The 13432-nt window shown below is 36.9% G+C and overlaps 1 protein-coding gene across 5 annotated transcripts in view; it reads left to right on the top strand.

Annotated features, from left to right (window-relative positions):
• The window catches only part of TEKT3 (tektin 3), a 43903-nt gene that overhangs the window by 8810 nt on the left and 21661 nt on the right, over positions 1–13432 (top strand). Inside the window, exons 2-5 of one of the 5 annotated variants that reach the window (XM_070561141.1) lie at positions 5438–5492; positions 6122–6196; positions 6640–7247; positions 10011–10094. In XM_070561141.1, coding sequence (XP_070417242.1) covers positions 6669–7247; positions 10011–10094 — 663 coding nt within the window. In that variant the 5' untranslated portion in view covers positions 5438–5492; positions 6122–6196; positions 6640–6668. Of the gene's footprint in view, positions 1–5437; positions 5574–6121; positions 6197–6639; positions 7248–10010; positions 10095–13432 lie in introns of all 5 variants that reach the window. The other 4 variants (XM_070561144.1, XM_070561143.1, XM_070561145.1 and 1 more) reach the window with 4 other exon arrangements.

Raw genomic sequence — 13432 nt, 5'->3', positions numbered from 1 at the left:
TCTTAAAACACTTTCTGGTTATGACTAAAAGTATAATAAAATATAATTGCACGATTTATGGGACAGATTTTTCCACAGCTATTTTCAGTCATTTTTCCAAAGAATTTGTTCAGTTTATTTGCAAATATGACATATTTATAGCATCAGTTAATGGATCTTAGTATGTGTCATGCCCTCTTTGGAAGTGACTGAGTTAGAATTTAGAGAATAATTTAAATATTACAAAAGTCATATCACAAAAGCAAGCCATGGACTTTTAAAAACTGACGTATTATTTCTTCCTTAAGAGTTTGGTGGGGTTCATTAGTGAAGCCATCTGGGCTTGAAATTTTCTCTAAGGAAGCATTTTAAGCTATAGGTTCAATTTATTTAATTACTATAGGGCTATTCAGATTATCCATTTCTTCTTTAGTCAGTTCTGGTTATTTGTGTCTGTATAGAATTTTGTTCATTTCATCCATGTTGTCAAATTTCTCACCATAAAATTATTGGTAATAATGCTTCATTAACTTTCTAATGTTTGCAGGGTCTGTAGAAATAGTCGCTCTTTCATTTCTGATATTAGTAATTTGTCCTCTTTTTATCCTAATCAGTGTAGCAAGAGGTTTATCAATTTTATTATTAGAGTTTCATTTCTTTTTTCCTGTTTGTTCATTTTCTACTTTGTTGAGTTTTTCTCTTTACTATCTCCGTCCCACTGCTTTGGGTTTACTTCACTTTTTGTTTCTAGCCTTTAAGATGAAAGTGTAGATCATTGATTTTGGCTCACTCTTACTTTAATATAAGAATTTAAAGCTATACACTTCCCTCTAAACATTGTTTTAGCTGCATTATACGATTTTGGTATTCTGTGTTTTCATTAGCATTCAGTTCAAAATATTTCCACATTTCTCATTTGATTTCTTCATTGACCCATTGGATATTTAGAAGTATGTTGTTTAATTTCCTCCTATTTGAGGATTTTCCAAATATCGTTCTGTTATTGGTTTCCAGTTTACTTCTGATATGGTCAGGGAGCATACTATGTATCATTTCATTATTTTGAGTTCCTTGAGACTCGTTTTATGGTACAGAATATGGTCAACCTTGGTGGATATTCTCTGTGCAGTTAGAAATAGTGTGTAATCTGCTGTTTTGAGTAGAGTGTTCTTTAGATGTAAATTAGGTCCTGTTAGTTGTATCCTATCTGTAAACCAGTTTTCTGTCTATTTGTTCCATTAATTACTGACAGATGAGTGTTGAAATATCTGACTATAACTGTGGATTTGTTTATTTCTCATTTTAGTTCTGCCAGTTTTTGCTTCATTTATTAAAAATTCTGTTAATAGTTACATAGATATTTAAGATCATTACATGTCCTTGATTAATCCATTTATCCTTATTTCTCTCTTTATCTTTGATAATATTTCTTCTTCTGAAGTCTACTTGGTTTGATGTTAATATAGCCATTTAAATATTCTTTCGATTAGTGTTTACTTGGCCTATCTTTTTCCATACTTTTATTTTTAACTTGTCTGTGTTTTATATTTAAAATGAGAATTTTTCTCCACAGCGTATAGTTAAATATTGCTTTTAAAAAATCAATTTAAGAATCTGTGCCTTTTAATTTGATTGTTAAACCATTTATTATAAATGTAATTATCAGTATGGTTTGGTTTGTATCTATCATCTTGCTATTTGTTTTCTCTTTGTCTTATTTTTGTCTCTTTTCTCTTGGATTAATTATGTGTCTTTTGTAAGTCTTCTATTTTTTTCTCCACTATTGACTTATTAGCTTCAACTCTGTTTTATTTTTTTCTTAGAGATTGCTCTAGGTCAGCAGTTCCAAAACTTTTTGTTCTCAGGACTCCTTTATACTAAACGACCTCATGTTGAGAACCTCAAAGAGCTTTAGTTTATGTGGATTACATCCGTTGATATTTATTATATTAGAAATTAAAATTCAAGAGGCTGGCCTGGTGGCATAGTGGTTAAGTTTGTGCACTCTGCTTCAGTGGCCCGGGGTTTGCCGGTTCGGATCCTGGGTGCGGACATACACACTGCTCATCAAGCCACTGCTCATCAAGCTGTGGTGGCATCCAACATAGAAGAACTAGCAGGACTTGCAACTAGGATATACAACTATGCACCAGAGATTTGGGGAGGAAAAAACAAGTAAGAGTGGCAACAGATGTTAGCTCAGGGCCAATCTTCCTCACCAAAAAACTACTAAAATAAAGAAATTAAAATTCAGAAATGAAAAATATTCTTTTTAAAACAACCATAATAATCTATTATGTAGTAACATAAATAACATTTTTTGAATTAAAAAAATTGTTTTCTGAAACAAAAACATTTAGCGAGAAGAGTGGCGTTGTTTTACATTTTTGTCAAAGTTCTTTAATTTCTATCTTAGTAGCTGCGTTCTTGTATCTGCTTCTGCTTTCAGTGTGTTATCATGTATCACATGTCATGTCACATCTGGAAAACTCCATTGTAAATTTGTGAGAGAATGGGAATGAAAAAGGTGAAGAGCATCTGAGTATTTACTGTGAAAATAATTTTGAGCTTCTCACCTCTGAGGAAGCTTTACTTCTGTTTTTATTATAAACTCCACAATAAATTTTTATTATTTTTACTTTAAACAACCATCTTTTAAAGAAATTTAAAAGTCAGGAAAGTTTTTTTTTATATTAGCACACATACTGAGCATTTCTGACACCTCATTTCTTTATGTAGATCCAGGCTTCCATCTGGTATAATTTCTTTTTTCCTGAAGAACTTTCCTTAGCAATCTATTTAGTGCAGTTCTACTGCTGATGAATTCTCTTGGCTTTTGTTTTTATGAAAAAATTTTATTTCACCTTCATCTTGGAAGGATGTTTTCACTGGATGTAGAATTATAGGCTTGTACCTTCTTCCAGCCCTTTCAAAATGTTTTTGGTTGTCTTCTGGCTTGCATAGTTTCTGACAGGAATTATGCACTAATTCTTATCTTTGTTCCTTTCTACCTAATGTGTCTTTTTCTCTAATTTTAAGTTTTTCTCTTTATTGTGGATTTTCAGCAATTCAATTATTATGAGCCTTGAAGTGATGGTGGTGGTGGTGGTGATGGTAGTCCCTGTGTGTGTGTGCATACGCATGTGTGTTTATCCTTTTGGAATGTGTGGGCCTTCTTAGACCTAGGAATTTAGTTTTCATCAAATTCAGAAAATATGCAGCCATCATTTCTTTAAATATTTTTGTCTCCCTCCCCTCTCTTTATGACACTCCAAGTACATGATGTTAGATCCCTTGATATTGTACCCTAGGTTACTGAGGCTTTTTTTTTCAGTTAACAAAACAAAACAAAAACCTCTGTGCTTTGGTTTGGTTAGATTGGAGCTCACTAGTCTTTTTTTCTTCAGTGTCTAATCTGCTATTAATCCCACCTAGTGAAATTGTGCAAATATATATTGTATAAGTATATAGCGTATGTTTTATTCCTAAAGTTCCATTTGGTTCTTTTTTTAATCTGCCATGTGTCTCTTCATTATTTTCTTGTTTTCCTTTAAATACTTGTACTTCTGCTAGTGCCATCACATCTCTGCCATGTTTCTATTGACCTGTTTCTATTGACTTATTTTTCTCCTAATTATGAGTCACATTTTTCTGCTTCTTGGCGTGTCTGGAAATTTTTGATCAGATGATAGACATTGTGATGTTATATATTTGAGTATCTTGATGTTGTCAGGCAATTTAATTACTTGTGGAGTAGTTTGATCTCTTTGAGGCCTGTATTTAAACTTTGCTAGAGTGAGTCCTACCAACCTTCGTTCCAGAGCTAGATCAGCCCCACCTCTAGTGTGTGACCTCTGTGGGGTCTCTATGGAATGAATGCACCAGGCAACTCTCCACTCTGACTGGTCTGAGTTCAAAATGTCTCTCCACCCTCTGTGAGCTCTAGAAATTATTCAGCTAACAACTCTGCTGTCATTCTTTGCCAAGGTCTGTGGGATGGCCCTTGATGTATGTGCAGCCTGTTGCTCAGCAGAGACTCATGTGGACCCCTACGTACATTTATGGAACTCTTTTTCTGCGTAGCTTGCTTTATTCCAGAATCCTGCTTGACAACTTCTAGCTGTCTCAGCCTCCCCAAATGCTGATGTCTTCCTCAACTTACAAATGCTGCCAGGCTCTGTTTGGTTTTCATCCGTTTTTCCTGTAGTCTGGAAATTTCCTCCAGGCAGAATGTAAGGATGATCAGACGACTCACCTTATTTGTTTCTCTTCTCTTGGGAATCTGAGTCCTGTGTGCCTGTGGTCCAATGTCTGAAAACAGTTGTTTCATATATTTTGTCTAGTTTTTTAGATTAAGAGGCTAAATCTAGTTTTTATTATTCTATTCTGGTTAGAGGCAGAAGTCCATTTTGAGTTAAATATTTCTTAGGCCATGACACTGTTTTCTTGACCAATAATGACAAAAAATGTAAGACATTGCCACACTGTTGTCTTTTATTCCATCTTCCTGAATGACTTATAAGATGGCTGACTGGAGCCAGAACTTCAGCTGTGGCTGTAGAATATTGTCTCTCCATGAACCTTACTGCCATACATGAGGAGCTCTACATCTGTGAACTTTGAACAACTGGGCTTTATGCTTCAGATTCCAGATTCTAAATTATATCCCATCCCTAATTTTAAAAAATATTGCTGGGTGCTTTGTAAACTGTATCGCTTTTCTCAATCCATATGTCTCCTCTGGCTTATGACCCTCTGCATTTCGCACATCACCCCTAGAGCAGATGAGTCATGGTTCAATAATTGACAAACATGGGTTGAGATGCCTCAAGATTTCAACAAAATGGGAGTTGGGTAAACACGTGGTCATCCTACACTTGGAATTCCACGGTTGAAGGACCAAGTGAGACATTAGCTTTTAGATTTTTTTATTGTCAAGAATTAAGAAAAGCTAAATAAGAGTGGTCCAATCTCACTTGAAGCTTCTTGCTGAAAGAAAACTGACTGGATTATTTCTAGATTTGACTTGGGGAAGGGGTTGAAACTGAAAGTAGCCATAAGGACTCTAAGGTCTCAAGTTACTTTGAATTTGCTTTCTCAGAAAGTGATGTTTAAGCTTCAAACTGAGGTGAAGAAGTGCAAGTGGTTATTAAGGTTTCTTTTTTACCATCGTACTCTAAGCTTGGCCAGTATAAGGTGTTTGGGGGCTAAGGGAGGGAAAAAGTAGGAAAAAGTCAGGGAGCTGGGGTCGTGTGGGACACCACCACTGGCAGTGGGCAGCTGTTTCATCACATGTGGTCTGAGTGGATTTTGATTTAACCACAATTCTACAAATAGATTATTTTGTGGTTTGGGTACCAAGGGCCCCAAGGCATAGCTATTTAAATAATCATTAAATGATTTTTTTTTTTTCTGGGCAGGCTATAGAGTTGGAGCTGATTTTATTTTTCCTTTTTAGTAAAAAGGTCCATGGACATTAACCCCCAAACAGAGTGATGTTTAGATGCTGAAAGGTACGTCGTAGTCTGTGACATCCTTGGCTTTCTGAACTAATAATGACCAAAATTTCAAGACAATAAAATCCCTTTCAGCTGGTAAGAAAGATGAAGCAGATCTATATTTTCTAACAGGGGGAGAGGTCCAAAATATAGATTTTTAAAAATATGTGTTCTGGAATGATAATGGTTAAGATAATTCCATTTTTGTGTTAAAAAGCTCTTTGCATATATACAAGTGATATTTGGTAGATGTATATAAGTTTAAAAATAATACATGAGTTGGTATATGAAGAGGAAAAATCTGGAAAGATTCAACTATTAACGGACTGTTGACAGTGTCTACTGCTGAGTTCAGTCTTGGCGGGAGGATGGATATCTCCCTCTTACTTTGTATCCTCCTCCGTATTAGTAATTTTAAAAGTTGACGTTTATTGAGCATTTACTAAGTGCCCAGAACTGTGCTAAACATTCTGAATACTTAGCATTGTCTCACTCAATCCTCATAGCCCTGTGGCTGCCCTCGAATGTCTACACTGGAGGTGCTTCCTGGTGGCAAGTTGCCAGGAAGAGGGATCTGGGTACTTGCCTTGAGCTGTGTTTGCATACCAACCATACCATCGTTATGCGTTTGTGCATTTTTTTAGGATGACTTGGTGGAGGGGGAGGGTTGCTGCCAGGCAACCCCTTGCTGCTGAAATTACTCATAACAATCCAAAGAAGTAAGTACTGTTATTATTCCCAATAATATGAGGAGATGAGGAAACTGAGGCACAGAGAGGTAACATAATTTGCCCAATGTCACACAGCTAATAAACAGCAGAGCCAAGATTTAAATCTCTATCTGTTAAAATGCATAGTTCAGGCTCTTAATCTGAATTTGTTACAAGACAATATTCTCGTGATTTAAAAAATATTTCAAAAATTCAAATGGCCAATCTAAAAAATATGATTTTAATACGTTCTAGAGCTATGAAGATGGGAAAAAATTATTTTTTTAAATATATTATTGCTGGTAAAGGATATCAAATTAAAACAAATATCTAATGTGTTAGAGAGCACTGCTACGAATACTAAGTCAGATGAGGCCTTTTACTTGTAAGTTTTAACCAAAGATTAATTTATGTGACTGTCTATTTTTACCTTTTCTTTCCCTTTTCAACAGGAGAGATTTACAAATAGTATTTGAGCATCATGGAGCTTTTAGGTTCTACTGTAACGACAAGTTGTGCCCACCCTAGAGCAACACCAAGTGACTTTCTACCCGCCATCAGTACCATGGCATCAAGCTACAGGGCCCGCTTCCCCCACTACAATTTGGCACATGGCTTGAGCCTGCCTTGGAGACCCAGCACATACTACAGAGTGGCCTCCAGCTTGCCGACCCTGGCCCCGTACTGCGCCAGGTCTCAGAAGGTGTGCGAGAGCACCATGCTCCCCTTTGTTTCCAACAGAACTACCCTCTTCACCAGGTACACCCCTGATGACTGGTACAGGTCCAATCTAACCAACTATCTAGAATCCAACACTTCCCGGCACAATTCAGAGAGACTAAGGGTGGATACATCTCGCCTGATTCAAGACAAATATCAACAAACGAGAAAAACCCAGGCAGACTCCACCCAAAATTTGGGAGAACGTGTCAATGACATTGGATTTTGGAAATCTGAAATCATTCATGAGTTGGATGCAATGATTGGAGAGACAAATGAACTAACTGATGTTAAGAAAAAATTGGAGAGGGCTTTGATGGAGACAGAAGCCCCTCTTCAGGTAAATACAAGGCCCTATGAGAAAAGACACTGCTTTTTAATGACTGTAACACATTGGTTGAATTCCTGAGGTTATTTATCTATTGAATTACGTTTCGATAGAAGCCGACATCCTGTATAAATCTGTAACTGGTTTCAGTAATGGTAAAACCATTGCCGTTTTTATACCAGAACAACCATTTAAGTAGAGGGAATTCTGAATGCAAAGCAAAGGAGGCTAATTAAAGAGACACCCTTAGGGACACACAGTGTGTTATGGTGAAAACGCCTTCTTCCCATCTCTTAAATAGGCTGCTTGGTCACTGTTGTCCCTGGATTAATGTAAACAGTATTTGAAAAAAAAACAACTATTCTTTTAGTCTGTGTCATGAAATACCTCCTATGTACATGTCATGATTCCATTTCCGGGCACAGTGACATTCTCAAAAGAGACCTTCTTAAGAGACAGAGTGAGCTTGATTCAACAGGGACATGAGGCTGAGGATGAGCCCATTGTCATGCTTGTGAAGGCAGCACTGCATTTGGCTGCTGGCCTCTGGCCAGGCTTTTGGGTGGGCTAAATTACCTCTAACCCTCTGGGTGTGGGATGGACCCTCCACTCCATTCTACCCACCAGCATTGAAAGAAGACTCTCTTTATTTTAAAAAGTGCAAATTACAGAAATGATTTCAGAAGGTGCATATATTTTGATGAGAAAAGCCAACACCATTCTTCCGCATATTTCACATGTGATGAGCATTTCTAGTAGGTCTTTGTCATGATGTCTGAAGTAGGAGAGTTTAGAGAATCGAGGAGCTAGAAGCCTAGAAGGTTGAGGGGTTTGTTGCAGACTCCTGAGCACAGTTCCTTCTTATTGCGCCCCCTCCCCACTAAACTCAAGCACACACAGATACACACAGCCGCCAGAAATCCTGAGAAAGGTCAAAAGTGCGCTCATGATGTCTTTTTAATGAACCCATCATGAATTGTTTTCTAGGCTCAGAAGCCCTGTGGTATTTTCTCTGGCCCCAGTTCGTTTTGAGGATTCCTGGTCTATTCTACACCCCACACCACCCCTAAGTACTTTAAAGTGTCCTTAAAATGACAGCCACGTACCCTCTGGATTTCCAGAGGAGATTCCGTTTCTTTCCTTAGGACTCCTTTCAGTGATGGTTGCTTTCAGAGAGATGGGTAGAATTTGATTTTTTTCTGCAATTTTTGTCTAGATGTTCTTGTCTGTTTGAGCAGTTCTATCAATACAGTATCAGGAAGTCCTGATTAAAATTAGAGTCAGTCACACAAACAGATACATTTCAAAAGAGAAAATACAGACGACCGACTAATATAGGAAAAATGTTAAAATTCAATAAAAATACAAATTAAATGAATGAAGTAACCAGTTTTGGCCTATCAACTTTGCAAAGATGAAAACTGATCAAACATCTAGGGTTGGCAAAAATGCAGAAAGTGGACACTTTCATTTATTGGATTGTGGACAAATAGAAACTTCCTAGAAAGCAATTTAGTAATACGTGTCAAAATAATCAGAGTTGCCCCTAACTTATTAACTCGTCTGCATTCTTGGGCGACCTACATGTTTACTACTACCTAACAGTAAACATAAATTATGCTATTAAAAAAACTAGAGAGTCACTCAAAGAGTTTGTTTAATGATATATCTGGATTACAGTGCACCTACTTTATAGTTTATGCTTTTAAAAAATTTAACATGATACAGTTGCCCCATGTCGTGAAATAGTCTTCAAAAAAAAGTATTTTAACAGTTACATAATGTCCTTTCATCCATAATTTACTGGCAGCAATTTAAGCTGTTTTCCATTAGAGTCACTAACATACTTTGTCTCAGAGTATTTCATGGTTGGGGCCTCCCCTTTAATGTCAATTTTAAAAAGCCTAATATAAAATTGTAAGGACATTATAACCTTTGTTTTATTAGAAACAAACAAAACAGTGACAGGGGAAGGGGTAAGTCATTTCTACTTTCTGTATTTTTTCTCTTTAACGGATAATGCACATTATTTTTATAGTGAAGAAAACAATAAACGGTGCTTTAAACATAGTCACTTGGATTATTTGCCTAAAAAAATGTTTTGGTATCTTTAAAGATAATCATTTGTTTCTTCCAAATAGAAAATATTTGGAAATAATATCTTTTTATTTTTTAAAGATTGGCACCTGAGCTAACTGTTGCCAATCTTTTTTTTTTTCCTGCTTTTTCTCTCCAAATCCCCCCAGTACATAGTTGTATGTTCTTAGTTGTGGGTTCTTCTAGTTGTGGCAGGTGAGATGCCGCCTCGGCATGGCTTGATGAGTGGTGCCATGTCCACGCCCAGGATCCGGACCGGCAAAATCCTGGGCCCCCGAAGCGGAGCGGGCAAACTCAACCACTCGGCCACAGGGCCAGCCCCGGAAATAATATCTTGAAGACTGTATTTCAGGTTATTTCTAGAAGAAATTAATGCCAAGTAATTTTCTCAGATGCCAATTTGTGGGGATCAACTAGATGCCACCTGCTTCATTTTGTCAACTGTCCGAATTAGGAATTTTTTCAAACTGCTTCGAAGAGCTGACTCTACCTGCTACGTGGCGGCAGGGGCTCACTGAGCTGTCACAGTCGTTTTCATGCCAGATTTCCACCAAAATGGCTTGAAAAGTTGGTATTGGGAGTGTCTGTTGACTTGTTTTAGAAACAGGTCATTAGAAGTGCTAGCCACTGGTTTTAGTCAGTTTGCATTAGTGTTTTCCATTACGTGTGTATCTGTAGGTAGCCCGAGAATGTCTATTTCATCGAGAGAAGAGGATGGGAATCGATCTAGTTCATGATGAAGTGGAAGCGGAACTGCTGACGGTAAGTGTCGGGGAAATGCTTCAACTGGAAACTTGGTTGCAAACGTGCGGTTAACGTACAGAAACAGAATGATGTCACATGAAGCCACTTTAAGTAAGGAATTACAGTATCATGTTTATGGCATTTAGAAAAGATACATTTTTTGTTATAAAAGTAATAGACATTCATTGAGAGAATTTTAAAATACAGAAAGGATAAAGAAAGATAAAAATCACCTGAAGTTCACTTAGCAGAAGTGAAAGTTAATTTTGGAGTATTTCAGTCTTTTTATTAATTGTACTTAGATAGGCAGCACCCAACTCAAAGACACACAGACACGTCTTTAAGGTTAGAATTATACTGAATATATGAATTTGAATAGTGCTTTTTCTTTTGCTGGGTAAATGCTCAATGATGTTTATTCTTAAATATAGACGTGGGAAAGCAGTGCATTTTTTTTAAAGACTTAGTTTTTTTAGAGCAGTTTTAGATTCACAGCAAAATTGAGAAGATGACACAGGAATTTCCCATATATCTGCTGCGCCCACGTATGCATGGCCTCCTCCATTATCAACATCCCCCACCACAGTGGAACCATAGTGCTTTATTTATTTAAAACTTATATTGGGGTAGTTTTCCCGTATCATTAGATATTCTTCAAGATATGATTTTAATGGTTACATAGTGTTCCACAATGTGAAGGTGCTATCATTAAAAAAAAAAAAATCAATCCTCTCTTTTTGAATAATTAGGTTATTTCCTTATCTCACTCCATTTTGTTTTGCATTTTAATACCACTGCAGTGTACAAAAATATTATTGATAGCTATGTATTTCTGATTATTCCCTTAGAATACATTTTTTAAAATGTCATCGATGTGTCAAAGGGTATATGCATTTGGAAAGCTTTTGACGTATAGCCAAATTGCCATCCGGAAGCTTACAGCTATGTCTGCACTACTGTGCTGGTCCTCCCATGAGGCTTCTTCCACTTTCCACCAATTAAGTTTGATTGAGTGCTCGGTTCTCTGATCTTCACTTCCTAGACTTACCCCACAAGATCTCTGTCCATTCTTTAAGATTTCAGCCATTACGTGCCTGGCACCCTTCCTAATCTCTTTTTTCAGCCCAGAGACTCTATTAAGCCTTAGATTTGCCTCCCTAAGTGCCCGCCAAACATAGCTACGTTGGTAACTCATTTTTTTTTTGGTTCACATTTATGAAGCCTAAAAGTGAACTTTTCTTTTACCCTGATGCCTTCTGCCTTCCCCTTTCTACTGGTGGTACTATTACTGGTTCTGTCACTCTTCTGCCTTCTCCTTTCTATGGATGGTAGCAAGGTTCTCCAGTCACTGTGGCATGGCTTGCTGACCATCATCTCCACCCCTGTAATCAATTTCCAGGGTCTGTAAATTTCTCCTCTGATTTGCTTGTTCCTCTCTCCTTTCCATTCCATTCTCCCTACCATTGTTCTAAATCATCTTTTCCTTCTTTATAGCTGGTTAATGTGAAATCTCCAAATCCTTTCCCTTCCCCCAGTTTCACCTGGATCCTTACTGCACATGATCACCAGTTTTCCCATCTGCCAAAAAACTTCCTTGACTGCCTAATTGCTATAGGAGAAGATTCACGTTGGTCTTGCCTTGTCTGGCTCTCACCCCTTCTCAGTCTCATTTTCCACTCTGACTTGCTGAATTTCTGCTGCAGCAAATCAGTTCACTGTCCCTGAACCAGCTTTGCAGGGTCCTACCTTTTCGACTTTGTTTGACTGACCCTTGGTAAGAAATGAATCCTGAGTAAGAAAGTACATATGACTAGCTAGCAACCTGGTCATCAGCATCCTTATAAGTCATCAAGGGTCCCTTTTAACATTGTGCTAAATATTTTTAGTGACTCATTACACTAAGGATGATAAGCAGAAGTTTTAGAAGTTGCTCTTTCCTCTATTGTTTGACTCTCTGAAAGAAATATGAGTTGAAATAATATACTCAGGAAAGCTTTGGCCTCTACAGAGAAGCTATGCAACCTACTTTGTAAAAGCCACAGCCCCTACTGCTGCATATTAGTGATTAGGAATAAGACATCCTGAATGAAGTAGCTTTACAACGATGGGTCCCTGCTCTGCTGTTTCTTCTTTCCTAGCCTCTGATGAATCTTGCAAGTCTTAAAATAATCTGTCATCTACTTTGTCACCCTAAATGGGGAGGAATTTAGCATCAAATATCCATTAACCTCTTTTTCTCACTGATCCTGAGATGATCTGTGTGAAGTAAATTATAAGCCACTTCTAACTACTTAACTTCAGTTTGCCCATGAACACCTATTGTATTTCTAAGAGACTTTTTTGAAACTTGGGTACTTTATTGTTTCCATTATTTTGGCTCTCAAACCTGGCTGCACTTTAGAATCACTTGATGAAAGTTTTCGAAATATCAGTGACTGGGTTTCACATCCAGCCATTCTGATTCAAATCTGGAGTGGAGACTAGGCATTGATATTTAAAAATATTCCCAAGGTGATTTTAATGAACAGCCAGAGTTAAGGTCACTGCTTTAAAACTGCAAAATATTGTTGATAGAAATTAGAGAAGATCTAAATAAATTGGCATACCATGTTCATGTATCAGAAGACTAAATAGTATTAAGATGATAGTACTTCCCAACATAATCCACAGATTCAACACCATTCCTATCAAAATCGCAGCTGGCTTATTTGTAGAAATTGACAACTGATCCTAAAATTCAAATGGAAATTCAAGGGATGCAAAATACCCCAGATAATATTGAAAAAGAAGAAAGTTGGAAGACTCTCATTCTTGATTTCAAAACTTACTACAAGGCTACAATACGTAAGACAGTGTAGTACTGGCATAAGGATAGACATATTGATCAATGGAATAGAATTTGAGAATCCAGATATAAACCATCACATTTACAATAAATTAATCTTCAACAAGAGTGCTGAGACAATTCAATGGGAAAGGAAGAGTCTCTTCAACAAATGGTGCTTGAACAATTGGATATCCTCATGCAAAGGCGGAAGCTGGACCCCTACCTCACATATATAAAAAATTGAGTCAAAATGGAACAAAAACTTAAATGTAAGAGCCAAAACTGTAAAACTCTTAAGAGAAATCATATGCATAAATATTTGTGACGTTGGAGTAGGCAATACTTTCTTAAATCTATACTAAAAGCACAATGCATAAACAACATAAGAAAAAATAGATAAATTGGACATCATCAAAATGAAAAACTTTGATGCTTCAAAGAACATCAACAAAGTGAAAAGACAATTCACAGAATTGAATAAAATCTTCACAAATCATATATCTGATAAGGGACTTATATGTAGAATATA

The sequence above is a fragment of the Equus przewalskii genome, chromosome 10 (genome assembly GCF_037783145.1).
Source record: "Equus przewalskii isolate Varuska chromosome 10, EquPr2, whole genome shotgun sequence".
Taxonomy (NCBI): Eukaryota; Metazoa; Chordata; class Mammalia; order Perissodactyla; family Equidae; genus Equus; species Equus przewalskii.
This window is presented reverse-complemented; position numbering and strand designations above follow the sequence as displayed.